Consider the following 25,979-nt stretch of genomic DNA (forward strand, 5'->3'; position numbering starts at 1 on the left):
ATTGGATAGGAATTTAAAATATCTTAGTTGGTGGCTATGATCATTTTTCCAGAAAGTAGATGTGCTACAGTTTTTTGATGACAAAGTTCTTTAATAAGAAGACTAAAATATGTACCAATGTGTGTGGTAAAAGCGATGTACGTTTGGATAAAGTACTATTTGAAATAATTATTGTAGCATTTTTTTATTATATGATGCATATGAGATAAAAATATAGTTGAAAATATAAAAAGATGAGTTTGAAAAATATGTTTATGATGCAAACGAAATATTATTTGTAAAATTTTAGCTATCCAAATCCAATATCATGAAAATCCACATAATCAATAGCAGACATTTCAAAATCTTCAAATTTCACTACTAAGTTCGAAAATACAGTACGTTGAATGATTGCACCAAAAATAAAATCCAACACAATTTTGTTTGGATTACAATTTTTTATCAATAAAATTTGTACGCTTTTATGTACATATTTTTTAATTATCTTTTATTTTATATGCATCAAATCGTCGTAACATATTTTTTAGAAAATAGCGATTCAAACGGGAGAATAACCAAACCTTAAAAAAAAAAAGAAAAAGATTCCCATGTGAATCAACAAACATCAGTCCAAATCCCAACAGCGAAGGCATCTTCAGTCTCCTACGCAGCACACATGCATTCCTGCATCTGGGTTTGTCTTCTCCTATTATCTTTTGAAAAAGCAAATGGATTTTAATTAAAATTTTTTAATTATTTAATTTAGTTATTAGAAATATATTTTTACGAGTGATCTATCAATTCTATTCCTAAATTTTGTAATTGGATTGTTAAATGATTTGATTCATAACTGAGAGTTAATTTCTAAGATATAAAAGCTTGGATTTTAAATGTGAAAGACCAATTTGTTTCATTTTAAATGTGAGGAACGAAAAGAATTTTTTTACGAAATATGAGGGAGTGTAAGCAAGAGATCTCGGATTCGAGTCTCGCTTACATAAAAAAAAAAAAAAAAAATCAAACGAGAGAATAAAACCAAACCTTTAAAATAATACTCCCTCCGTCCCACTTTGATAGTCTTGTTTTCCTTTTTCGTCTGTCCCAAATTATAGTCCACTTTCCCATTAAGAAATGTAGTAATATTTCAAATTGTCTAAAATACCCTTATTAAATATCTTGTTATTAATACATTGTTATTAAATACATTGAACTTTTCCAATACCAACCCATTAGTTGTAACTGATATTAATTGGCACTCTTCGTGATTAGCATAAGGATATTTTAGAAAATTATTAATCTAAATTTATGTTTCCAACCAAATTAATTACACTTTCTTAATCTGTGCGAAAAAAAAATCAAGACTAACAAAACGGGACGGAGGGAGTAATAAAAAAAAAAGATTCCCATGTGAATCAACAAACATCAGTCCAAATCCCAACAGCGAAGGCATCTTCAGTCTCCCACGCGGCACTCGTGCATTCGTGCATCTGGATTCCTCTTCCCACCAACCCCCCTTTTGCCAGCAGCGCACTTTTCGCATCGCCAATTCACCGCGCCACAGCACCAGTCCCCACCACCAACCGATCCCAAATCCCAAACCAAACCAAGCCAAGCCACCCCAGCCCAGAACAAAACCCCCGCCTTTCGTAAAATTGCACCAGACTCCGTCCTTCCCCTACCAATTCACCAGCTTCCCCCTCGTAGAAATACACAGATTCACAGCAGAGGTCTGAATGATATAGTTGTTACTTTCTTGTACTGATCCAAGTCTTTAAAGATTGTCATCCATCTTTCAATGCCTTTTCTCATTCTATAAATAGAGATCCCAGAACCAGAGAATAATTCAAGCTAATGCAGCAAAAGGGTCGAGCCCATAACCGTAGATCAAGGACTTTTTCTAGGTCTCGCACTGCCATTGAGGGTTGCTAAGTCATTTTGTTCACATCTCTTCTCGTTTTTCCCGCATTTCATCGCCCTAATAAGTACAACAAATTTATTCAATCAAGAAACCGTCAGAATTCCGATCATGGCAGCTGTTGAAGGTGGCATCTTTACCCTTCTTTCTGGGATCTGAGAATTTGAACCACCGTTTTCTTGATTGGGAATTGAGCTAAAGGTTTTGCTTTTTTTTTTTTGGGTTGTGCAGGACAAGAGCGCGAGGTGCAGAAGAGTTACTGGATTGAGCACACTGCTGATCTCACTGTAGAGGCAATGATGCTTGATTCCATGGCTGCTGATCTTGACAAAGAAGAGCGCCCTGAGGTATAGAGTTTTTGTACTTTGCGTTTCTTCTCTTTTTGTTCTTTTTGCATGGTATCTTGTTGGATGTTTGAGAGGAGTATTCATTAGCTTGTTATGAGCTCAAAAATTTTATATGGGATGCATCATAATTTTATCTTTTGATTTGTTTGTCTTTGTCACATCGCAAGGACATAAGAATGGTTATTCTCATTTATACATATTAAGGCATGTGTCACTGTCTTTGAATATTCCAAAGCGAAGTGATGGTGGTTTTTCCTTTTTCTCTTTTCTAGTTTTGGTACAGAACTGGTAGTTACCTGCTTAGAATGTATTGTCTGCTTTTTCTTTGTGGTAAAACTAGTGTTGTTTGAGATTTTAGCTTCACATGTTAGTGGTGGTCACGTGCCTAGTTCTCATCTCATTTATGCTGGTGTTGCGAACTAAGATCCCCTAAATCAAGGTCGAACCTTTTTAGCCACTATCTGTTCGGATTGGTGGCCATATCCATTGATCTTGCAGCAAAAATAATGGACTTCTATCTTCGAATGTATCCAAACTTACAAGGCCTTCTGACTAAATCACTCAAGGCAAGAAGGTCAGTATCACAGAGGAGTAAAATGTACTTTAGTAAAGATTTACTCACCTTTGATTAACTCAAAGCAGCAAAAAGTGTAAAAAATAACAAAGGAAATGGATTACTTGTTTGACACCTCTCATTAATTCTTGCCATAAGAAACTTAAAAAGAAAACATTCTGTTCTTCATATCCCCTAAAATTTCCTGGAGCAAGATAATTTCAGTTTAACTGACCTGAACTTGATAACTTTGCATTCTATGCATTTATCATGTTCTGTATTAGATTCCTCCTATGAATCCACAGCTCATATTTGGTTTTTAATATCGGAGTTTTTTTTTTGCTTTTAATTGGGCCTTGTACATCTTCTTTTTATGCAATCACTCAGAGTATGGTCCCACACATTTCATGTTGATGACTATGCAATAACACTTGAAGCTCTCTTCTTCATGGTCTAACAGGTGCTATCGCTATTACCACCATACGAAGGAAAATCAGTTCTGGAGCTAGGAGCTGGAATTGGCCGTTTCACTGGTGAATTAGCAAAAAAAGCTGGTCAAATTGTTGCTTTAGATTTCATTGAAGGTGCAATAAAGAAGGTTTGTGTACCAGAAATAACTTTGTTTTCAGCCAATTGCTTTTGAAACTGCATGTTGTAATTCCTTCTAGAGATGAATGGTCCCATAATTTGACCTTCGGATGTGCAGAATGAAAGCATTAATGGGAATCTTAAGAACACCAAGTTTATTTGTGCTGATGTGACGTCCCCAGAGTTGCACTTCTCAGCAGAGTCGATGGACTTAATTTTTTCAAACTGGCTATTGATGTATCTCTCTGATGAAGAGGTGAATACTTTTTTACTCTTCACTGAAAAGTTGTGCTGACCAATTTGTGGTTATGTTGTATTTTAATCATTATGCTGCTGTTCTTATTTATTATTGGCATGTCATCATTTTTCTCACATATTTTCATTGTTTGTAGAACATCTGTTGAACTCCAATGCTACTGTTTCAGTTCCTATTCCTGCTTGTCTTAGACCACCAATCTCCTCATTGAAACCTGTCATTGATTCGTTCTGCTTGGTTTTAGGTTGTGGCACTAGCAAAGAAGATGGTTGGATGGCTGAAAGTTGGTGGGCACATTTTCTTTAGAGAGTCGTGTTTCCACCAATCTGGAGATCACAAAAGGAAGAAGAACCCAACTCATTATCGTGAGCCCAGATTTTATACCAAGGTTTCTTTTAACATATGCAGTTTAATTCTTGTTGATTCGCATGTCGCATGCAAGGTGATTATTTTTAATGGAAACTTTTCCGATTCATGTTATAGTTCATTGCGTTGGCAGTTTGTTCTTATGTTGCTTTAACACGTGTTAATGAAATATATACTCCTTAACAATGTGCTAAATATGCTGATGAGGATGCTTCTTTAGAAGTTGTCTTAAGAATCTACAGCTCCACTCTTGTCCTTTTTGTCTAATTTGTACACAACTCCAGGTTTTTAAAGAATGTCACTTCAATGATGGCTCTGGGAATTCTTTTGAACTTGCTCTTGTTTGCTGCAAATGCATTGGAGCTTATGTAAGGAACAAAAAAAATCAGAACCAGGTATAAAAATGCTAACTGTTCTTTTCTTTCTTTTGTGTTTCTTGTCATTTTTTACATCTGTACACTAGGCCAAATGATGGCTATCTCTGCTCGTTTGGAAACAGATATGCTGGATGTGGAAGAAGGTACGTTCAGAGGATGATAGGGGATTTCAGCGTTTCTTGGACAATGTGCAATATAAGTCTAGTGGGATTCTCCGCTATGAACGTGTCTTTGGACCAGGATTTGTCAGCACTGGAGGGATTGGTACATCTCATTCTTTGTGCTTTTTTTCCCCTGCTTTTTTTATGCTCTTCCATAAACATATTAAGATATATGAATTTGGAATTTTGGTTTTATCTGCCATTCGAAAGCACAGTGTCCTTTAGATGTGTTGGATTGCTAAATAATAAGTCAAAATCACTACACAATGATCAGGATGAGTCTGTTGGAAAGGGGATATGCAAAAGTGTGATTATTCTGCTGAGAGATGCTGTGCAGTTATTCACTTAGGAGTATCCACTTGTAAATGGGTTCAATATCCGAATGCTTTTTGCAATGCTCTGCCAAGAGTAGCTTCTCCTGAAATTTGGATTGTTTTTCTTGTTATGCAGGAATCTTGCAAGTGTGTAGCCTGTATTCATCCTTAAGTGGCTTATATTATCTTTAATGGATGATTGAACAAGCTGAAGTGTTTTTTGAGGCTATATCACTTTTAATTCATTAAATGATTCTTAAAACAAATAGAAAAGAAAATGCTTTTCCTTCCTTCCATTTCATAGTTTTATGCATTTTGTCTTTAGTTGAACTTTTTCTTATGTTCATCAGACACAACAAGAGAATTTGTTGGTAAACTGGATCTTCGACCTGGACAAAAAGTTCTGGATGTTGGTTGTGGTATTGGTGGAGGTGACTTTTACATGGCTGAAAAGTATGATGCTCATGTTGTTGGCATTGATCTCTCAATCAACATGGTTTCTCTTGCTCTGGAACGCGCTATTGGCCTCAGATGTTCTGTTGAATTTGAGGTTGCTGATTGCACCAAGAAAACATATCCTGATGGCTCATTTGATGTTATTTACAGCAGGGATACTATTCTGCACATTCAGGTAGAATTCTGTTGTTCTGAAAGGAACTTCAATATTTTATATAACCCCAGCTATTGCTTTCTGGTATATTTTTTTCTGTCTGACTTTTCAAGAGGTTGCAATTATATGAAGTTTTTCTTATTAACCCTTTCTGGTGCCTTTGTTCATTTTGATCTAGTGGTACATGTTTAGGATAGAATGCCTAGCATTTTTAAGTAGTATAGCAGTCTGTATAAATTTAAACTTAGTCTATGTGAATCCTCTTATATAAAATTTGTTTTTAGCTGTCAGCTTTCATATATATAGGACAACAAACTTTAAGTTGCTATAGATCCCATTGATACTATTAATTGGTAGGCAAAACTGTAGTGAGACCTAGACTAAACTTTGGTCCTGGCTTTGCCTTTAACTTTATATAGACGTTATGTTATCAATACATACTGGAAATTATGGTGGCTTAAGTTTAAGTTGAAAGGTTTCTGAAGTATTCTTGTGAATGGTATTTATTTTGTCTGATTCCAGTTTTATTCAGCATGCTCAAATTCCTGTTGGTTATTCAGGACAAACCTGCACTCTTCAAATCCTTTTACAAATGGCTGAAGCCTGGAGGCACTGTCCTAATTAGTGACTACTGCAAAAGAGCTGGACCTCCTTCAGATGACTTTGTCAAGTATATCAAGCAAAGAGGCTATGATCTGCATGACGTGGAAGCATATGGCCAGGTTTACTTGCATAGTCTCCCTCTCTGACACCCACTCTTTTCCTCTCCCCATAACTTTTCTCCTTATAAGGGGTGTTTTGTTTCCTGTTTATAGATGCTAAAAGATGCTGGTTTTGATGAGGTCATTGCTGAGGATCGAACTCATCAGGTGTGATTTCTTCTCTCCCTTTTATCTCCCGCACCCATCTTGTGTATGTGCTGCTCTTGTTGTCGTTTGGCTCATTGTAACCCTAAATTCATTTTGTATTTCAGTTCATAAATGTTCTTCAGAAGGAACTAGAATTGGTGGAGAAGGATAGAGAAGCATTCATCTGTGACTTTTCTGAAGTAAGCGTTTTAACATCTAAGTTAATAATTCCTTTGCTTAATGGAATTTGACATGTGCCGCTTACCCATGTTATGATCTAATATACAGGAAGACTACAATGATATAGTTGGTGGTTGGAAGGCCAAGTTACTCAGGAGTTCATCTGGTGAGCAGAGGTGGGGTTTGTTCATTGCCAAGAAGAATTAGACTTTCTTGCGCAATCTTGCACCGTGTCATCTGCAACTATCATTCTGCATGTTGATGAAGTCTTTGAATGTTTTTTTTTTGTCTGTAACTTACCTATGTGGTAACATGGGTATAGTGAATTCTGTTCTCTTATAACCTGTGCTTCTATCATGTCAGATGGTATTCCCACTGTAATAAGGGGTGACTTTCTCTATCGCTTAATGAGATTTCATTTGATCTTTGGCATTATTGTCAACCCATAAATTCTGGAGAAATTGTTATTGAGCATTTATTATGCAAGTTGCTTTGTCATAAAACAAAATCAGCCAAAACACCAAGAGACAAAATCATCATCTATGGAGCTATACAAGGTTTATGTATCTTTTGAGAGCTATGTTTTTTTTTTTTTTTTTAAAGATGTGAAGGCTATTACATCTTAAATAGTACGTAGTTATTTCTTTAGTACATCGATTACATCCTTCGATCTAACAACCACCGGAGATGCAGAGAGGTTAGTGTTTCTTTTCCCTTGGTTGTCTGGAATTGTCAGCAAATTGAGTTTCTCATCATTCTTCCCAACCTTCCTGAATTCATTGGGAAGGTATTCATTCATCTGCACACTTAAGCTTCCACCTAAAAAGATGGAACATTTTTCACTAATCATACTTCGGATCAAAGGAGGAAATGTCAAATAGCCAAAACAAAAAAAAATTATTCTGGTGTATGGATGATAACAAATTGATCTTCGCTGCTTCTTTTTTTATCAACAAAGAACCTAAGATTACCCAGAATGAGAGCAGCCCCTATCCAACCAGCAGTACCCCATCTTTCACCGAGGAGAAACCATGCGAATCCAGCCCCCCATATTGGCTCCAAACCATAAATTACTGCCGTTTCTGTTGCTGATACATCACGCATGGCAGCCATCTGAATATCAAAATTAATGTAAGAAAGAGAATCTCCATCTAAGTCTACATTAAACTCTAGATTCTAAAGGAGAGAGGAATCTCAGAATATAACGATCTTCTTCCAATCTCAACCTGGTTTTAAAATTCTTGGATCCTGTAAGCCAGTTTTTACGCCCTTTTTTCCCCTTGAAACTTTGCACAACTCAGGAACTTACTTGTCTTATTTCTTTTAGACATTCGAAATACTAGTTAAACTAGCAAGAGTTACCTCAGCCCATAAACATAGTCCTGTTGAAAATACACCGGTGTAAAGCGTTGGTATCCATGGAAATGTAACCATCCAATCCCAGACCAGAGCCCATGTCCAGGATACGTTCTCAGTGTATTGAAAACCATCAAAACTTCCCCCAATCAGACACCAGATTGCAGATAGAAGGGCAACAACAGATACCTAATACGAGACAAAACACACAGCTAATGCGCGCAGAACTTTTGTACCGCAGAAGAATGGGGGTTGAGAAAGATAGTAGTTACTTTTGACCAGTGTTTTTAACAAACCTCATATCCAAGAAGTGCAATGAAGTTCTCTTTTCTTGTGCTTCTTGATATGTGTTCTGTTCGGAGTGTGTGAATTCCAAAAAATATGGCACTTAGAAAGTTGAGAAGATCTCCGACCTAAAGAAAAAGCAAATAAAATGGTAAACAGATTTTTTTTTTTTTCAGTGAAAGATTTCTTATCTCACAAAATAATACCATGACGAAGGGTCCCGAGAGAGAAGGGGGGGGGGAGGAAATCATACTAACATTAGGAGGAGATCCACTACATTCCAGCAAACCAAGGCCAACGACTGACATGAGAATTCCAAACCAGGTGCGAGCTGGTACTATTGTTCCCAACATGCTTTCGAGCAACGGAACCACGATAACCTGCTCATTCAATGCAGAAAAGTAATCACACAAACAGTTGAAGATCAGAGGAGAATGCAAAAATGAACTTGTGGTGCAATCAACGAGCCATAATAAATGATTGTAGCGTATCACACTTATCAATGCAATGATGAATGCGAACTCCATACAAATATTGCAATCTCTAGACTCTTTCTCCATGGATATCTATGGTCTTTGATTACAAGAACTGCAATTAGACAAAGAGAATTCTACGATTGGCATTGCCTATGCAATGGTTTGTGGTCTCTGCGAATAGTCATGTTTTGCTGAACCGTAGCTCATATAAGAAGATTCGATATTCTAGAGAGGATCAGACTAAATAACTTACCGTGAAAAGAGAGAGAAATGAAGCACGTCCTGCTTCAGCAGTGAGTAGGCCAAGCGCCTCAATCAGGTAGCCTAAACTGATCCACAGTCCCAGTTCCATACCTGCTTTACGGGTTTGAGCATCATTTCTTGCCCGAAAGACAAAAGGCAAGAATGGGATGGCTGATACAGCAAACCGCACTGCAGAGAAGGCTGCTGGATCCATGAAAGCTTCAGTCTCTTTTACAACTAGAATGTTGCTTGCTGCAATTTACAACATAATTACCATGCATTCAACTCTCGCTTAGATATAAGAAGAAAGACAGCATTTTTAACTAAATAGTTTGCCCAATTTAGCGACTAGAATTTCATACTTGAGTCCATGCTACAAACGAGACAACACTAGTTCCGCTGTTTCTTGAACTAGGGAAGCGTGCAGAGATAATAATTGGCTTTTACATCATCATTTTTGTCGATAAGATAGAAATGGTTAGATTGTGAAGTAGATGGGTAATTGAATTTCTCTTTCCTAATCCGTACAGTAGTAATTTGGGATCCTTACCATAGACAACACTCACAACATTAAGCAAGATTATACTCCTGAACTTCTTCGATCCAAATAGAAGTTTCCTCCAGAGAGGCCTCCTTCTGATTGAAGATTTGTTGGCCTTGATTTTTGAAGGACCCTTTGAGCTCTCATTAGATTTAGTCTTGGTTTCTACCTTACAAGTTTCAGTTTCAATAATTGAGAAAGCCCCATCGAAGTTTCTTCCACTCCTTGAGGATCTTTCTGCCAAAATTTTCCTTGAAGCAGCTGAACAACTGTGTACAGAAGAAGAAGAAGAAGAAGAAGAGGAGGAGGAGGGGTTAGAAGAAGAAGAAGAGGGATCAGAATATGAATAAACCTTGAGATGGGAAATTTTTCTGATTCCATAAGAATTCAAGTAGCAGGATATTGTCGCCGCCGCAGCAGTATCTCTTGAGGCCCTCCAAGTTGAGAAGTATGGCATATTTGGATCACAATACCCTCTCTTTTCTTTTGTTCAATGAATATTCTTTGATGGAGTTTTGTACTAGATGTTCATGTCATGGACGGAAAGAACTTGGTGAAATGAAGTGACAAATTATCTTCAAAGTCTGAAATAATGGTGCCATGTTCCATTAATCACAAGGCTGAGAGGCAATTGCTTAGGAGAATGATTGATGGGTAATTTGTTTCTAATTTATTACAACCATATAAAATAGGCCAGAAAGGAGAGGCAAGTGATGCTTTTCAATATAGGGATGGTATCGCATCATTCAAGCATGGACCCGCCACATTACATTTAAATGAATGTTGTCCCAGTGATAGAAGAATATTTCCAAATGTGAAGCACGCTAAATTTGGCAATCCATGAAAATCATCCTCAAAAAAAAGAAAGCATTGATTGCCTTTCAATTTCATCATTCCTTTGGTGAGGGAAAAAGGACTCATAAGCCAGTCGGTTACTCGTCCTTCGGTTGCTTTTAATCTTCTCAAAATTAATATCAATATCCAGAATATTGAACGGAAGAGTGCTAATTGTTCATTATGGATGAAATATTTGTCTTTAAGTTGCATTGATATTTGAATGCAAAAGTAGCAAGAATGTGCACTTGAACTTGAAAAAGTTAACTAATCTTCTCGAGAATACGACGTTCTTCTTCCGAAATCTGAGCCGAAGTACATTGATGATTTGCTCATCACATATTGGTGAACTATCTTCCATAACCATAACACAGAAGAAAGACTAGAGAAGTGAAATAGTAATACAGCGATGCTACTAGAAATGCCAATAAGGAGGATGTAAAGAAAGCCAGATAACGGTACCGAGAAATGAAAAAGATACAGCCATCAGTTGGTACATAGAAACATCAATCTACTGATGTAATATGGCAGCTAGTAACAGTCAGCAAAAAAGCTGCTTAACTCCTTCAGTTTTCCGCGCCCGCCTCCTCCTCATCTTCGTACTCAGCATCCTCGTCAGCAGTCGCATCTTGGTACTGCTGATACTCAGCAACAAGATCATTCATATTGCTCTCTGCTTCGGTAAATTCCATCTCATCCATTCCCTCTCCAGTGTACCAGTGCAAAAAGGCCTTCCTCCTAAACATTGCAGTGAACTGCTCACTCACTCTCCTAAACATCTCCTGGATTGAAGTTGAATTCCCAATGAATGTGGAAGCCATGGTAAGGCCTTTAGGTGGAATATCACAAACGCTAGATTTTACATTGTTTGGGATCCATTCAACAAAATAGGATGAGTTCTTGTTCTGCACATTGATCAGCTGCTCATCAACTTCTTTTGTGCTCATTTTGCCCCTAAACATTGCTGAGGCAGTGAGGTACCGGCCATGGCGCGGATCAGCAGCACACATCATGTTCTTGGCATCCCACATCTGCTGTGTTAGCTCGGGGACAGTAAGTGCACGATATTGCTGTGATCCTCTTGATGTAAGAGGTGCAAATCCCACCATGAAGAAGTGAAGTCGCGGAAATGGGATCAAATTCACCGCTAACTTTCTCAGGTCCGAGTTCAGCTGACCAGGAAACCTCAGGCAACAGGTCACACCACTCATTGTTGCTGAAATCAGATGATTCAGGTCCCCAACTGATAAAGACAATAAAAACAGAGGGAACTACATTAGACTTTTAGCGAAAGACACAGAATATTCATCAGCAAAGTAAAGATGGAATTGAATTGTATGCATTTGCAGTTCTTACAGCTTGGGGTGCTGAGCTTAAGGGTCCTGAAGCAGATGTCATAGAGCGCCTCATTATCAAGGACCATGCATTCATCAGCATTCTCCACCAGCTGATGAACAGAAAGTGTGGCATTATAAGGCTCCACAACAGTGTCAGATACCTTTGGAGAAGGGAAGACTGAGAAAGTAAGCATCATTCTGTCTGGATACTCTTCCCTGATCTTGGAAATCAGCAGAGTTCCCATTCCGGACCCAGTTCCACCTCCAAGAGAGTGACATACTTCAAAGCCTGTGCAGTGCCACAAAAGAATTAAGTCAATGCATAAACAAGCACCAGATTTTTTTTTGCTTGGTTGGGACATGAAATGGTAGATTATACGAGCATAACATGGTTAACACTGTGTTACGAGAATTGGTTTTGTACAATTTTTCAATATTAGCTACTCATATAGCACCCCTGGTTGATCAAATAAGCTGCAACGAATCCTCTGTAACACCCGTCTTTTATTTGGAGAAAAAGGTGAAAAAATTGTGCTTCATGTACTGGCTTCATTTCATTCCTTCCTTCTCTCCTTCAGCTAGTAAAAACTAACACATGGCACATATCCATTACAAAATACCTGTGTCTGATATAAACTTTGATCAACCTTAAATTCCTTTGTTTTGTTGCCAGAGATAAAGGACTCTCTAAGTTTGAACTCTTGATCTCTTGCTCTATGAGCCACAGATCAAGGTTCTGTAACAATCATGTACACTAGAGTTTACTTTAAATCTTTTTACTTATAATTATGATCCAGATGAATCAAAGAAGTTCAAAATCAGGTAGCTAGCAATCATTTTACAAACCTTGCAAGCAATCACAGTTTTCGGCTTCCTTCCTGACAACATCAAGGACTGAATCAATAAGCTCAGCACCCTCAGTATAGTGACCCTTAGCCCAATTGTTTCCAGCACCAGACTGACCAAAAATAAAGTTGTCAGGCCTAAAAATTTGGCCATAGGGACCAGTCCTTATGCTGTCCATAGTCCCAGGTTCAAGATCCATGAGGACAGCCCTTGGCACATATCTGCCACCACTTGCTTCATTGAAATACACATTTACCCTGTCCAATTGAAGGGCAGAACTTCCATTGCACCTCCCAGTTGGATCAATCCCATGTTCATCACACACCACTTCCCAGAATTTTGATCCAATTTGATTCCCACATTGCCCTCCTTGAATGTGAAGAATTTCACGCATTTTGGCTAAACAAATGGTCAACGGCCAGGGATAAACGTGGAGAATGGCTTCCCCAAACTCTCACTTAGAAGGCTTCGGATGTGGGCTTTTGGTCTACTGCTGGCCACAGGGGGCTTATATACAACTGTAGCGGTGCTGTGAAAGGTGCCTATTGCTCTGGACTTGATGAAAAATGAAGGGACAGGATCAGATGGGCTTATAAAGATCTGACAATCCATAAGCGTCCGGCCGAGTCAAAGCTGTAGGATTGCCCATTTGTTGGATCATGGATGTCTGTTGTGGGGAGATTAGGCCATTTGTTCCTACTGATCATCAAAAGTTTTTCCTTCTAAGATTTGTAGCTGCTGATGGGACAGCTTAGAATAGTGGAACACAAAGCCAATGAATGTTTAGTATTTGTTTCTAATTCTTACCTCATCTATTGATACAAGTAGTAGCCAATGGAAATAGTCAAGCCGGCCTTTGATGCTCATCTTCTTCTGGCGCTCGAGCCACTTGTAGGGATGGCAAGGGGCTAATGGTTGGGGCGGGAGAATATAACTTCACCTGTCACCCGCTAAAAAATATATTTATCTAATTTTTACACATTTTATCTAATTTTACCGTATGTACATTTATTTTTCCACTGTATAATTCAAATTAAATACAAAGTAAATATAGAATAAATTTTTGTAAGTGATATATGTATAGTAATCTGAACTTTATATACAATTTAACGTGAAAAATGAAGCCCAAATCCGAGTTTTAGTGCCCGACCACACTGTTTTACTTGATGCATATTGCAGTAGAACTCATACTCGGCCAAGCTATTGCTCAAGGTAAGGGGGCTTGTCAAAGTTAATGATGGATGAGAAGTAATAAACCACTTTCTTAGAAATCGACTTTATTTTAAGAGAAGAGCCCAAGGAAAATCGAGCAGAAGGTGGAAATTAGCTCTTTGTTTGATGGGCTATGCGATTTATAAACATAGTAATGTAGGAAATAATAATTTAGTGAAGTCAAACCTCTTGTAGTCATGGTACCATTGATTGCATTTCTATGCAATTGCCAGAATCCTTGCATGGTGTAGTCGATGGTTCATATGGGATAAACCTGAAACTGGATGATGGGAATTTGCTTACAAGACAAAATTTGTCACGAGTGGAAATTATGTCATATTTTTTGCAGGTTGTTTTTTCCGAGTCTACATGGTTTTGCGTTAGTATTGATGATCAATGTTTTAAAACTCGCACTGTTAATTGAACCGGTGAAGTGTTCAAGTCGAAGTTTAACCGGTCGGATCGGTTCAATCCTGAATCAATGAATTTTTAAAAAAATAATTTATATATATATATGCACAAAATAAGACATGCATTGGACTAATTTAAGACTTTATATGATGAAAAATTTAATATTTGCAAAGAAGTTGGATTTTAACAAATAAAATTTTTAAATTATAAATTGAAACAAATAAATTTCATCTCAATCTTAATTGAATTTACCAAAAAAATAATGTTAAATCCAACTCAAAAATACCATAATATTTTGAAATTATACAAAATTCACGTCTATGAGAGTTAGACATTGTGAGTTTAAATTTTAATTCAATTTTTTGATATTTAGATATTGCAACTTAAAAAAAAAAGAAGTTTTGAGTTTGGAGGAAGTCAAGAAAATAGAAAATAAAAATACAAACTTGATAAAAGGCAAAAAATGAGAAAAAAGTGAGTGAATGTGACATTTAATAATTAGTATTTAGGATTAGGGAGAACATATTCTTTTTTTGAAAAAAATTCAATTTAATAGACAAAAACAAAAAAATCCCTGATTCAACAGTTCAATCTGGTTTGCACGATTTAAACGGTTCAATCCGATTTTTAAGTATAATCAACTCAAAACATGAACCGGACCGGAGCCAATGCCAATTTGCAGTCCGATCGGTCGAACCGGCCTGGCCCGTCTGGTTTTTAAAACACTTTTGATGATTGCAAATGCTCTGAATCTAAGCTTGAATAACGTCATAGATTTTGAACAATCCATAAACAAAATTTATAAGTGAACAGCAACAAATGGAAATTTCTATACATCTTAATTAGGCAAGTATTCATACGTACATCTCTTATGTGTACAAACATTTATCCAAGATGCACGAGAATGTTAGACATAGTTACATCGCTACTGTTGAAATGTTCAAAACTCATTCCTCATACGTTAGAGACTAGAAATTGCACATAACATTGACATACAGGATTGGATTGAGGTGCAAGAAGATATTTAATTGCATTTTACTGCAAGCACTCGTTTTTAAGACCACCAAGTAAATTGTTAAACAACACGAAGCGGATATGGAGTTGGAAATTTTAAGGGACAAGTTTTGTTGCCCAAGAGATTGCATTCGTTGGATAAGCTCAAACAAAACAACATACAGTGCCTTGAGACCAAGGCCTTGACCTACTTCCAAAGCAATTGAGATTCTCGGTATTGCTTTCTCAATAGCAGCTCAGTCTCACTTCTAAAATTATGTGAATTGTCCAGTTAATTCAAATTATCATGTGATGTCTGATTTTAAATTAAATTAACTGGATGCTTAATATCTGATGAAGGAGTGGCACCGAGAATCTGATTTGACTTCCAAAAACTCTTAAACAGTAAAATAACTTTAGTTTTTTTTTTTTTTTTACTGCCAATCATCAGGCGTGGAATATACGGTTAAATTCAAAAAAAAAAAAATTTTTTTGGGGTACCCTTCTTACGATATGCTAACAGCTATTCCTATTTATTTCAACATGGCAGAAGTGCCTGGATGGAGATATAATAAGGAGTAAAAGAAAAGTTAAGACTTGTGCAGAGATGCATGCATTAATCAAATTCTACCCAAAAGTTCAAACCTTAAGTCTGCAAAAAACCACATTTATTATCAAACAATAGCATATGTATATGCATGCAAATACAACAAACAGTGAAATTAACAGTATTGAGCAGGACAAAGTTGCGTTAAAATTTGCACAAAAGTCAAGACGCAAATGCTATATTGCAGTATACATATACATAGATACAACACTCACACGCACGTTCATATCATTCCATCATTATGGCCATGCAGAAGCAAAATCTTTGGAGGTAAGTGGACTCCATCACTAGACGACCATGGAAAATATAGTCATCCCCTCCCCACAAAGGTGAAATCGGAAAGCAGAGAAGATTCCAAAAGCGGGCACAGTAATTGTGATAGCACGTAAAGGTGTTATCTCCTTGCTGCTTCATGTATGAACACAAAGGACAAAAATTATTTGGGCACGAAACAATGTACAAAACTATTATGGCATGTATTTTACTGGACAAACAAGGTTATGCATGCTAGCATATGTTATGTTTGAGCTTTTAAAAAAAAAATTCTCATGAACTTTTACATGTTGAAGTACATGATCTTTTAGCATGCATGTAGGTTGACGAATTACTGTGGAGAAGATTTTTCTGGTTAAAAGTTTAGCCCTCTACTTCATCATTTAACTTAAACAACTTATTCTTGATATGTACACCTCTTTAGCTAAAAGTTGCTAGTCAAAAAACCTTAGGAAACAAATTGTGGAGGCTTGAAATTAATCCAAATTAATAAGCAGTATAAGAAATTTTCAGTTAGAGAGACATGCATCATTTCCAAAGGTCGAATTTATGTTAATTAGTAAAGAGAATGAGAAGGAGAGATAATTGTCGAAAACCAAAAGGGAAAAGAATAAATTAAAAGCGGCTAAAGAATCACAAAGAAGAACGAAGGGATTTTGGGGGGGAGTTTAGGGGGAGAGGGGATGGGAGGGGGATATCAACTATTAAGCTGGGCAAAGAAAAGGGAAGGAGGCAGAGAAAGGAGAGGGGCAGTTCGGATTAAGAATAAGTGTGAAAGGCACGAGACAGGAGAAGAACAATAAATGAGGTTGTAAGAGGTGATGAGGCTTATGATAACCCTCATGATCGTCACGTCGTTTTTACTTCACGTCTACCGATAACTCCCAGAATTCCACGCTCATCTATCTCTCTCTGTCTCTCCAATTCACTCTTCTCTTCTGAGTTCTGCTGCCCTCCCTTTTTCTTTCTCCCTCTCCTTTGCTTTCTTGATTTCATTTTCCCCCCACTCCATCTGCTTTCTCTTTCTTTCCATCTTTCTCACATTTCTTTAATTTGCATTTTGTTAGTTAAGAATACCTTGAGATGTTATTGTAGCCCAGTCAACTAGCTCATGTCTTTCTCACTTTGTTTCAATTTAAACCAACACCATTCCTTCACTCTGTCTGTCTTTCTCTTTCTGCCCCTCTTGTTCTATCTCTATCCCTCCTACTCCTCATCAAAACCCCATATTATATGCCCTATATCTTGAATTCTTGATAGTTCATACATACATCCTCCTCCTTCATCACAACCATCAACATCTTTGTCGAATGAACCTCTTTCCCTACTCTAATTAATCACCCTTTCATACTACCATTAACATCAGCTAGATCGCTGCCATCAAAACCAATAGCTGGGAAAAAAAACTAACTAGAGTGACAGATTTATTGCGATAAACAAAACTCCTTTTACATACAGAGAAAGGGAGGAAGATAAAGATCTTTTTTTTTCCCCTTGTTATTTCTGCCGCGAAAAACAATGTGGATGATGGGATATAATGATGGGGGAGATTCCTTCGGCGGCAGGAAACTCCGGAGCATCGTGCCAAGGCCAGCTGCAGTCATAAACCCTTCATGTTTAGGCCGTATCCACGGCACTGATCTTCTTTCTTTCAATCACCATCTTGGTATGGATTTACTACTCCTTTTTTACTCCTCTAGGAATCATTGGAAGTTCAAACATAAGATCTTTTCTTCTTTTGGTTCATTTTTAAGCTGGTTTGACTGAACAAAGTAAGAGAGACTTCGGCCCACAACAAGTTGTGGTGAGCTCAAGATGGAATCCCACCCCGGAACAGTTACAAACCCTAGAGGAACTATATCGAAGGGGAACTCGAACGCCTTCAGCTGAGGAAATTCAACACATCACAGCACAGCTTCGTAGATACGGGAAAATTGAAGGGAAGAACGTGTTCTATTGGTTTCAAAATCACAAGGCAAGAGAGAGACAAAAACGCCGTCGTCAACTTGAATCTACCTCTGACGAGCAAGACCACAACAATAATGATGGTAATGTTGAGAACACAGAAAGAAAAGAATCAGCTGGTAAGCATAGTAGTAAGGATTTACAGGTCATTCTCTTGTCTTACTATTGATGAAATGTCACATACGAAACAGCTCATGCAAGAAAATTAGTGTACTAACAAGAGACAATTTTTCATTTTGGTTCAATCTTTGTTTGTTATTGTTGGTGAAAAAGAAAAGTTGTACAACAGGAGTTTTTAAATTGTAGTGACTATTGAGGCTTTTCTTTTTTACTATATTGTGAATGTTGTTGCATGAGATGTAAAGTGGTACTCTTTTTTGTTTTTCTTTCTGTCTACATTCCGCGCAGGGGCAAATGGGACAGGTATAGAAGTTGAACGGACCAAGAACTGGGCATCCTCTACGAACTGCAGTACTCTTGCAGAGGTCTAATATTCTACTAGCTACTTTTCTTTGTCTTTGCTGTCTTTCTTTCACCTCCTCAGAGTGCATGGGGAATGATCTTTTTTAACTTGAAAATCTCAGCTCCAAAAAGTAATTAGAGTCAACTAATTTGTCAATAACAAGGATATGATTACATGGCCAAGCAATGATTCCATTAGCAGGAGCATTATAAGTTTTATTTTTTTTGAAGAAAAAGTAGGAAGTGATGTGGGTTGAACAAAAGATTTGTTTATTGGGAAATGATAAGGGTTTGTTTAAAAGCTGCATTCGCTCCTTTCTGTCGGGTCTGCTACTCCTGTTATCAAACATAGCTAGGGTTTTTGGGTTTTGTGCTCATTCATGCCTTGATGAAGACACTTATTTTTGGGCACACCCTAATAAACGCTTTTAATACACGGTATCTAGCAAAATTCTTTATCACATCAACCAACTCCCCTTATCATTAAGTAGGTTTCACACAAGCCAAATTTTTTTTGGCCATGATTATTTTGAGCACTTTTTTTCTTTTTCTCTTTGACTTCCTTTCTTTTCTTGGTGGGGTATTTTAGGACCTAATGTATATATTAGTAGTGACAAATGTAGTTTAGAGCTCTTGTGAGAGTTGTTAGGGTCAAGTCCTCTTTTCAGCCTTTTAAGGACAGTGGCTAAAATATGTACTATGCATGTCTTTGATTCTCAGAAAACTGTTTCAATACAAAGGACAGCAAAAGCAGCAATTCCAGAACGTAGAGCAGCAGATGGATGGGTACAGTTCGAGGAGGCAGAATTACAGCAAAGAAAAAGCCTTGACGAAAGAAATGCCACGTGGCAAGTGATGCAATTCTCTTGTTGTTCTTCATCTTCATCACCTCCCACCAACAACAACCTCATAAACCGCACTCCTTGTGCTGCAACTATTCCACCAACTTCTTTAAGAAATATGGACCCAAAGCACATAATGAACACTCGTGAGGAACTTAACATCTTCATTACTCCCTACACAGAAAATTTTGAGACCCATTTGGTCAGTGCCAGCTCTAATATAGTTGTCCGTGAGGCAAATGGCCATGATGGCCAATCTCAAACCCTCCAACTTTTTCCTCTGCGAAGTAACGATGATGGCGATGATCAAGAAGTTGCTGAGAAGCAATCGGACGAATCAGCTGCAGAAATGAATTCTTTCACAAGTACTCCTTACAAGTTTTTCGAGTTCCTTCCATTGAAGAACTAAAAGACACGCCATGCAATATTTCAGAAAGAAAATTAAGGGACTGATTGATATTTACTGCTTTTGATTGGCTAGATATTTCATGTAAAATTGTCGGTTCATCAGCATTTGAGTAGCTCTAGTTTATATCCTTCCGCATGAAAAACTATTAACTTGCTAGCTAAAGCCTTGTTGTTTCTTGATGTAACATTTCTTGAAGGGTGCACAATGCACAATTGTAGAATGGTGATTTGATGGGAGTTTGCCTTAAAATGCATTCGGACCATGTTGGTTGATATCAATGAAAAGCTCAATTCTGGCAATCATCAGAGCTGCCTACACATCATAGGGTCATAGGCTTTGTTTTGTTGGAATTTGAAAGTGTCAACTATTCTTTTGCTTGATATTCAACACACACATTTAGGGTGAGAGGGGAGAAGAAATGAGCCTCCCGATGGGAAGGACTGAGAACATAGTAAAACTCTGATCAAGGTTTCTTCCGTTGAAATCCGTGATCTGAAATAGGATGTTGAAGTGACTCAGAATTTTGAATAGGGGGAATTTCTGCTTTGCAGTTACATTTGTGGAATATAAAATGATTTTTCAACATTCCGTTCATAAATACATGGAACACAGAATATTCAACCACTCTTTTCTTTCTTTTTTTTTTTTTTTGGTTATCTTTTTGTGTACGATTAATTGTCATCTCATCGGAGAAACGAAAGGGATGGGTTAGGTAATATTTTATTACGATGTAGAACAATCATATTCATGATGCTGAACAGTTGAAGACTCAATTTTTTTTGAAATGAGAATCATTTCTAAGGTATCTTCCACTCTTGGTTGTACTGTTGCTTAAAAAACTAATTTCTATTAGATCTATTTTCTTGAGTTTTGTACCACCAAAAACAAAAAGGAAAGATTTCTGGTTTTCACATGAAAATCTTGTAGAACTTTGATGAAGATAATGGACGAATAAGATCAGATTCATTTGGACTTGAAAGAAGAAAGGCAACAAGCTAGATGACAAAGATATTCTACATTTTAATTATGTATTTCCTGTCAATGGTCTAACATGTACGACCGTATCTACTTTTTCACATCTTCTTCCAAAGAACGACCTTGTCTACTTGAAAAGGGACCCAATCATATGGACGCAACTCCCAAATCATCAGTTAAAAAGAATAGTTCCACAAAAAAAATTTTTAAAAAAAAAAATTACAAGGTGCCTGGATGAATTATTTAACACAATTTTGCTTGCAAATAATTTGCTGTATAAATTGAAGTTTCCTAATTGTGTCTTTAGCCCTTGTTGTTTTGTTGGCATTTCTTGATAAAATGATATGTTTATGTTTTTTATACATACTTGATTGGATAATCTCACTTGGCGAAAGCAAATCAGCCATTTCTTCAAATTGATGATGTCATATTTTCCATATTCAAAGTTTGATTAGGCTTCTTTGAATGTTACTTAATTACATCAACAAAATTAGCAAATGACATTCTTTAATCATTGTCACCATTAATACCACCTCACAACTGCAAAACGATGTGCTTTGAAGTAGTATGTGTAAACAATTTTGTGTTAAATTCATGTAATGATACATCATCTATACTGCCCTCACCCTCCCACATGGAAATTCATGCAAGAAGAGTGGAAAAGGGCATCAATGTATGGACCTAAACTTGATATGTAAATGCCATATCAAGCAAAAATCTTCTGTCCTTCTCTTTTGTTGCCCTTTCCTTTCAAGCTTACCTATGGAAAAAGAGAAAAGAAAAGAAATGGGATTTGAAATCCTTAGTGAAACTAAACCATAAAAAAGAAGGACAGGTTAAAATTCTGGCAAAAATAAGTTGCCTTTCGGGGAGCAATCCATGCCTTTACATCAGTAGGATTCCATTTCAACAACATGATTGTCCCTTTTCCTCTCTTTTTCTCTCTCTCTCTCTCCCTCTCTAAATCTCATGTCATCCTTGTTTCTTCATAAGCTTCGACACGAGCCCAGAAGGACGAATGGCTCAACATGAAAGATGAAACTGGAAAAAGATAGGAGAAGGGTGAGACTGAAAGAGGATCGATGCTGGATGCATGAGATTCTCCTGCATATTTTTCCTTTGTACTTTTTGCCACTCCTAACTAAACTAGCACCTTGAAACGAGGGATTATGCTTTTTCTTCAAACTTCAATTCTTTTTGCCACCAGCCATGACCCTTATTTCATTGTTGACGCGTGGGATTACTAATACTTTGCATCAAGATTTTTAGATCTTTGATACTAAAGTTTACAAAAGAGGTACCGGGGGTTGGAATGGGTTTAGATTTTTTGTGATTATGTAACACGACAGACAAAATTGGTGAAATAGTAGTACTTTACAGTTAAAAAAATGAAGTAAATCGATCCCTCTTATTTTCATTTAATTCATACAAGTAGATACTCTCATTTCCAGTCATTTCTTCTGCTTCAAGAGTTAAATAAAGGTCAAGCCAGTACACATCCCATTTTCCAATTATTTTTTGGTTCCCCGTTGTTCTTGCAGTTTTGCACAAATAACCTAGGAGGTAACTTGGTATTAGTTAAAATATTATTACGTCACTAATTTGTTTGAAAAGCGCTGAAGCAGTACATCAACAATTTTTATTATGTCTTAACAACTTTAAGGACGTAATATTTACTCTCCTCGATAAGAATGAAAATTTACACTATCAGCTGTAGTTATCTAAGTGCTCGTATATATAAGCTAAATCTATAGCAGCAGAATGTTTAAGGCAGAATGGTTTGTAAGGACTTAAATATGGAGAGGGTTGGGTTTTATGAGACTGAGATATCTGAGACTGGTGCATCTAATGAGGTGAGAAGAACAGTAGAATGAGACAGAAGGGCACAGTAGCAAAGACAAAATGGAGATGGGAACAGGTGAGAATGAGAAAAGGCAAAGTATACGGAAAGAATGAGAGGAAAAATCAAAAGGGAATTTGAGCAGGGAAGTGATGGTGCAATGGTAATTGACAGATTGAATTTATTGAGCTAGGCCACAGTGCCCCCTCCTGCTCTTGGAAAATGACAATACCTGGACAGCAAAACATACATAATAACCAGGCAACAAGTTCAGATCCCCCCTCCTCTGCAGTTAAAAGCCATCATGTGACCTGATCTACAATCTTCCATCCCGTTTATCATGAGGTCATCATTTTAGCTCCGGCCCTTCACACTCTCCTCAGTTCTCCCTCCTCCTCCTCTGTTAACTAAATCATTTACTACTATTATATTGTATCAAGACCAAGAATGCCATATGCAACTCAAGGATTCCTCAGCCACTGTCAAGTAAGCTAGCATTGTACTAACCTGTACGTTGAGGTTGAGGTTGAGGTTTATGGTCATTCTGAAGGTGATTATGATCATAAACATGGAAAGACTACCATCGTGCTTGTGTTGAGATTGAGGTTTAAGGTCATTCTGAAAGTGATTATCATCATTCGTGAGAGCATAAATACACCAACAAACCTAATTTACAATTTATTCAAAATTTGAGGGCATTAAATGTAGGTTCGTTATCATTTCAGTCCACCATACTATCTTAATTTATTCAAAATTTGAGGCAACGCAAAATGATAAAACATTCCCTTTTTTCCTAAACTTTAACTTTTATTTCGGTCTTTTAGGGTTAGTATATGTCCAAATCTATAAAACTCTACATTAGGGAACGAATCAAGTACGTACCACTAGGCCACCATTCTGAGACGTACCATTCCTGAAGCTTTAAATGAATTGTTGGTTCTTGGCAGAAGATGCGGTTTATCATTTTTTTTTTTTTTACACCGTTGTGGGACAGACAAGACAAATAGCAGGGCCTTATACAGGTCTTGACTATCTTAGCTCATGCAAGACAAATTGAAGGCTTGGACGTGACAACTCTGTTATTCATAGAAATACACTCCCATTGTACCTACCAATTTTTTATTTTTTGGTGTTGGCAAAGGGGCTGTGCAAGTTACATTGTACTATAATAAATTGATCAATAGTAGTAATTTTCACGTATTACATTTTCTTCAGGATGATTATAAAATGATAATATATCTCTATGACTCTACTAATTGACTTGATGCACTACAAATTGTTACATCAGTTTATTGATATAAAAATTGCTGAAATCCATTGACATGTTATCTAAATAGTGGCGATTCTATGTGTATAGATTTTCCATCAATTTTGTTGCAATTTGTCCAACGATTAACTATCTTTTGGATCCATTAACTTCCGGTTATATTCATTTTCTACCCCTACCCTTAATATCATTCATTACTTTTGGTCCATCCATCCAGCTTGCCATACATTTATTTACTTAATCTCACCCACATACCGGTAAGCATTTTGGTATTAGGGTTCAGGCAGAAATTTTATTTTAAATTTGGAAGCATACAATTTTAAAGGTGAATAAGGTATCTATGGTTGAATTTGTTAGACATTACTTGTACTAGGTGCATAGTGAAATAAAAATAGTGCGCATGCAGAGGGACTGTGACGATTAATAGTTTCAACCTTTGACAACATGTTCCAAAAGTACCTTTTCAAAAAAAAAAATCAATTACTAGTTTTTACTGTTCGTAGCTCACATATGATGCAGGCATTCATTTTCACACATAGAAATCCAAATGTACCCTTAGTTTTTGAGAAAATCGATGAATACACATCAAATATAAGAATTAAAAGTTTGTGTTAAAGGTTTAGATTAGAGCTTTAAAAAAAAAAAAAGATTCGACTAAGCATTGTTGAGTGCGCATTGTTAAGAAAGACCTCGGATGTTAATTTTATTATAAAAACATAATTAATTTGAAAAAGTTGTTTGAATGTAGGAACTATAATAAATGTGAGTGTACAATAATATAATAAATTAAATATAATTTAAATATGTTAACAAGTAACCACCGTTCAGAATATATATATTTATTTATATATAAACTATCGATCTCACTAGCATGTGGACTATTGCTACAACTCTATTTGAGGGTGTTTTATAGGAAATTGCATTTTCTAGTCATATTTTTGTCACTAAAAATCATTTGGCTCCATAGGATTAGATTTTTAGGGGGAAATTTAAAAAAAAAAATTTACTGTAACAGTATATATTAAAACTTTCTAATGTAGATTATCCATTTGGATTAGATGTTTTTAGAATCCTATATTTTGAGGTATTTAAATTTTAAAATTTATTGGAGTATTTTTTAAAATATATAAAAAACAATTCTACCATTCACTACCCATCCCCTCCTCCTTTCTACACTGTTGCCACCTCTCCCCCCTTTCCTCATCTCTATTCTGTCTTCCCTCCTTTTTCTCTTCCCCCCTCCCTTCGTTCTCTCTCCTTCCTCACCTCTCCTCACTTCCCTTCCTCACCTTTCCTCTCCTCTTTTCTCTTCCCCCTTCCTACTTTTTTTGATCTGGTCACAAGTGGCTACCTAATCATGGCCTAACCCAAGATGAAAGAGGAGAAAGGGGCTGTGAGAAAATGAGAGGAAATAAGGGAGGAGAGGAGAGGATGACGGTAGTGAATGATGATATGAGGCAGGTGGATGAAGAAAAAATAGTAGATTTTTCTTAGATGTACTTGAGATTGTGTCTATGAGGAGTAACTTTGAGGCTGTGCTTTAAAACTCGGGATCGGACCGGCCGATTCGACCGGTCGAATCGGGAACCAGCCGAGTGTCCGGTCCAAGTCATGCTTAAAAATCGGGTAAGTAAAAACCCGGTCAAAAACCGGGGTGGAAAAAATTGGATTTTTCCGGTTCAAACAGCATTTTAAAAAAAAAATTCAAAATTTTTCAATATTATGTTTTGACCCCTGGATTGTTAAAAATTATTAATATACCTCAAATATTTCATACTTTATCAATATTTTCTTAAAGTTTGGTATTATTTTTCAATTAAATCCATAACTTTAATTCTAAACTTAGTAATGCTCATTAAATAATATAAATTGTTACTTGATTGTTCTAATCTTTGTATTTTCTTGTTAAATATATTTAAAACATCAAATATATATGAATATACATTTATTAATATTTACATGTTATTAGGTATTTTACATATAATATTTCAATTTTTAAATAATTTTTATTTATGACGTCATCCGGTTCAACCCCTATCGAATCCGGTTGAACCCATTGACCCCTGAGTTTGACCGAGTCGATACCCGATCCGGTTCTGAAAACATAATAGCTTTGAGGATGTTTTTAAAGTGTGGTACCATACACTCCAAAGTCCGAAAACAAAAACAAGTTTGTGAAAAACTCCACAATCCAAGAGCAACGTAAAATTTTCATGTTCTCCATACCAAATTTGAGTGTTGGTAAGGAAATTTGACAAGTCGTTCCCGCCGAGCTGTGAGAGGTTAAGGCCCAAGAAACCTAATTTAACGT

General features: G+C 36.7%; 4 protein-coding genes across 6 annotated transcripts; 2 read left to right on the forward strand and 2 right to left on the reverse strand.

Annotated features, from left to right (window-relative positions):
- The first annotated feature begins 1,820 nt into the window (after window positions 1-1,820).
- Window positions 1,821-6,944, forward strand: LOC113743059 (phosphoethanolamine N-methyltransferase 2). Its single transcript, XM_027271127.2, has 12 exons — window positions 1,821-2,021; window positions 2,126-2,241; window positions 3,255-3,392; window positions 3,501-3,638; window positions 3,883-4,026; window positions 4,289-4,399; window positions 4,504-4,645; window positions 5,207-5,487; window positions 6,027-6,188; window positions 6,282-6,335; window positions 6,440-6,514; window positions 6,603-6,944. The coding sequence occupies exons 1-12, from the start codon at window positions 2,006-2,008 to the stop codon at window positions 6,699-6,701; spliced, it is 1,476 nt and encodes a 491-aa protein (XP_027126928.2). The 5' UTR covers window positions 1,821-2,005; the 3' UTR covers window positions 6,702-6,944.
- Window positions 6,927-10,021, reverse strand: LOC113743060 (uncharacterized). 3 transcript variants are annotated; one of them, XM_027271129.2, is made up of 8 exons: window positions 9,748-9,926; window positions 9,405-9,664; window positions 8,865-9,106; window positions 8,393-8,515; window positions 8,147-8,263; window positions 7,857-8,039; window positions 7,466-7,607; window positions 6,927-7,313 (listed from the first exon to the last, which is right to left on the reverse strand). In XM_027271129.2, the coding sequence occupies exons 1-8, from the start codon at window positions 9,774-9,776 to the stop codon at window positions 7,132-7,134; spliced, it is 1,278 nt and encodes a 425-aa protein (XP_027126930.2). In that variant the 5' UTR covers window positions 9,777-9,926; the 3' UTR covers window positions 6,927-7,131. The 3 variants fall into 3 exon arrangements, with proteins under 3 accessions (XP_027126930.2, XP_027126929.2, XP_027126931.2); XM_027271128.2 differs by having other exon boundaries at window positions 9,405-10,021; XM_027271130.2 differs by lacking the exons at window positions 9,405-9,664; window positions 9,748-9,926 and adding an exon at window positions 9,217-9,359.
- A 481-nt stretch (window positions 10,022-10,502) lies between these two features.
- LOC113741505 (tubulin beta-5 chain) lies at window positions 10,503-12,907 on the reverse strand. Its single transcript, XM_027269038.2, has 3 exons — window positions 12,413-12,907; window positions 11,586-11,855; window positions 10,503-11,472 (listed from the first exon to the last, which is right to left on the reverse strand). Exons 1-3 carry the CDS (start codon window positions 12,804-12,806, stop codon window positions 10,796-10,798), a joined length of 1,341 nt encoding a protein of 446 aa, XP_027124839.2. The 5' UTR covers window positions 12,807-12,907; the 3' UTR covers window positions 10,503-10,795.
- Window positions 12,908-16,691: 3,784 nt separating this feature from the next.
- LOC113741825 (WUSCHEL-related homeobox 1) lies at window positions 16,692-19,885 on the forward strand. Its single transcript, XM_027269467.2, has 4 exons — window positions 16,692-17,574; window positions 17,663-17,992; window positions 18,282-18,358; window positions 19,056-19,885. Exons 1-4 carry the CDS (start codon window positions 17,427-17,429, stop codon window positions 19,584-19,586), a joined length of 1,086 nt encoding a protein of 361 aa, XP_027125268.2. The 5' UTR covers window positions 16,692-17,426; the 3' UTR covers window positions 19,587-19,885.
- The last annotated feature ends 6,094 nt before the right edge of the window (window positions 19,886-25,979 follow it).

Source organism: Coffea arabica, chromosome 4c, assembly GCF_036785885.1.
Source record: "Coffea arabica cultivar ET-39 chromosome 4c, Coffea Arabica ET-39 HiFi, whole genome shotgun sequence".
Classification (NCBI taxonomy): Eukaryota; Viridiplantae; Streptophyta; class Magnoliopsida; order Gentianales; family Rubiaceae; genus Coffea; species Coffea arabica.

Excerpts from the sequence above, each read along its gene's own strand:
- LOC113743059 (XM_027271127.2), top strand. Across the intron at positions 4,400-4,503 it reads ACAAAAAAAATCAGAACCAG|ATATGCTGGATGTGGAAGAA; the intron begins GTATAAAAATGC and ends GTTTGGAAACAG. Across the intron at positions 6,336-6,439 it reads CTGAGGATCGAACTCATCAG|TTCATAAATGTTCTTCAGAA; the intron begins GTGTGATTTCTT and ends TTTGTATTTCAG.
- LOC113743060 (XM_027271128.2), bottom strand. The coding sequence starts at position 9,852 with ATGCCATACTTCTCAACTTGGAGGGCCTCAAGAGATACTGCTGCGGCG. Across the intron at positions 9,107-9,404 it reads TGTTGTGAGTGTTGTCTATG|CAAGCAACATTCTAGTTGTA; the intron begins GTAAGGATCCCA and ends TGTAAATTGCAG. Across the intron at positions 8,516-8,864 it reads CATTTCTCTCTCTTTTCACG|GTTATCGTGGTTCCGTTGCT; the intron begins GTAAGTTATTTA and ends TTGAATGAGCAG.
- LOC113741505 (XM_027269038.2), bottom strand. The coding sequence starts at position 12,806 with ATGCGTGAAATTCTTCACATTCAAGGAGGGCAATGTGGGAATCAAATT. Across the intron at positions 11,856-12,412 it reads AAACTGTGATTGCTTGCAAG|GCTTTGAAGTATGTCACTCT; the intron begins GTTTGTAAAATG and ends GGCACTGCACAG. Across the intron at positions 11,473-11,585 it reads TAAGCTCAGCACCCCAAGCT|TTGGGGACCTGAATCATCTG; the intron begins GTAAGAACTGCA and ends TGTCTTTATCAG.
- LOC113741825 (XM_027269467.2), top strand. The coding sequence starts at position 17,427 with ATGTGGATGATGGGATATAATGATGGGGGAGATTCCTTCGGCGGCAGG. Across the intron at positions 17,575-17,662 it reads TTCTTTCAATCACCATCTTG|CTGGTTTGACTGAACAAAGT; the intron begins GTATGGATTTAC and ends TTCATTTTTAAG. Across the intron at positions 17,993-18,281 it reads AGAAAGAAAAGAATCAGCTG|GGGCAAATGGGACAGGTATA; the intron begins GTAAGCATAGTA and ends CATTCCGCGCAG.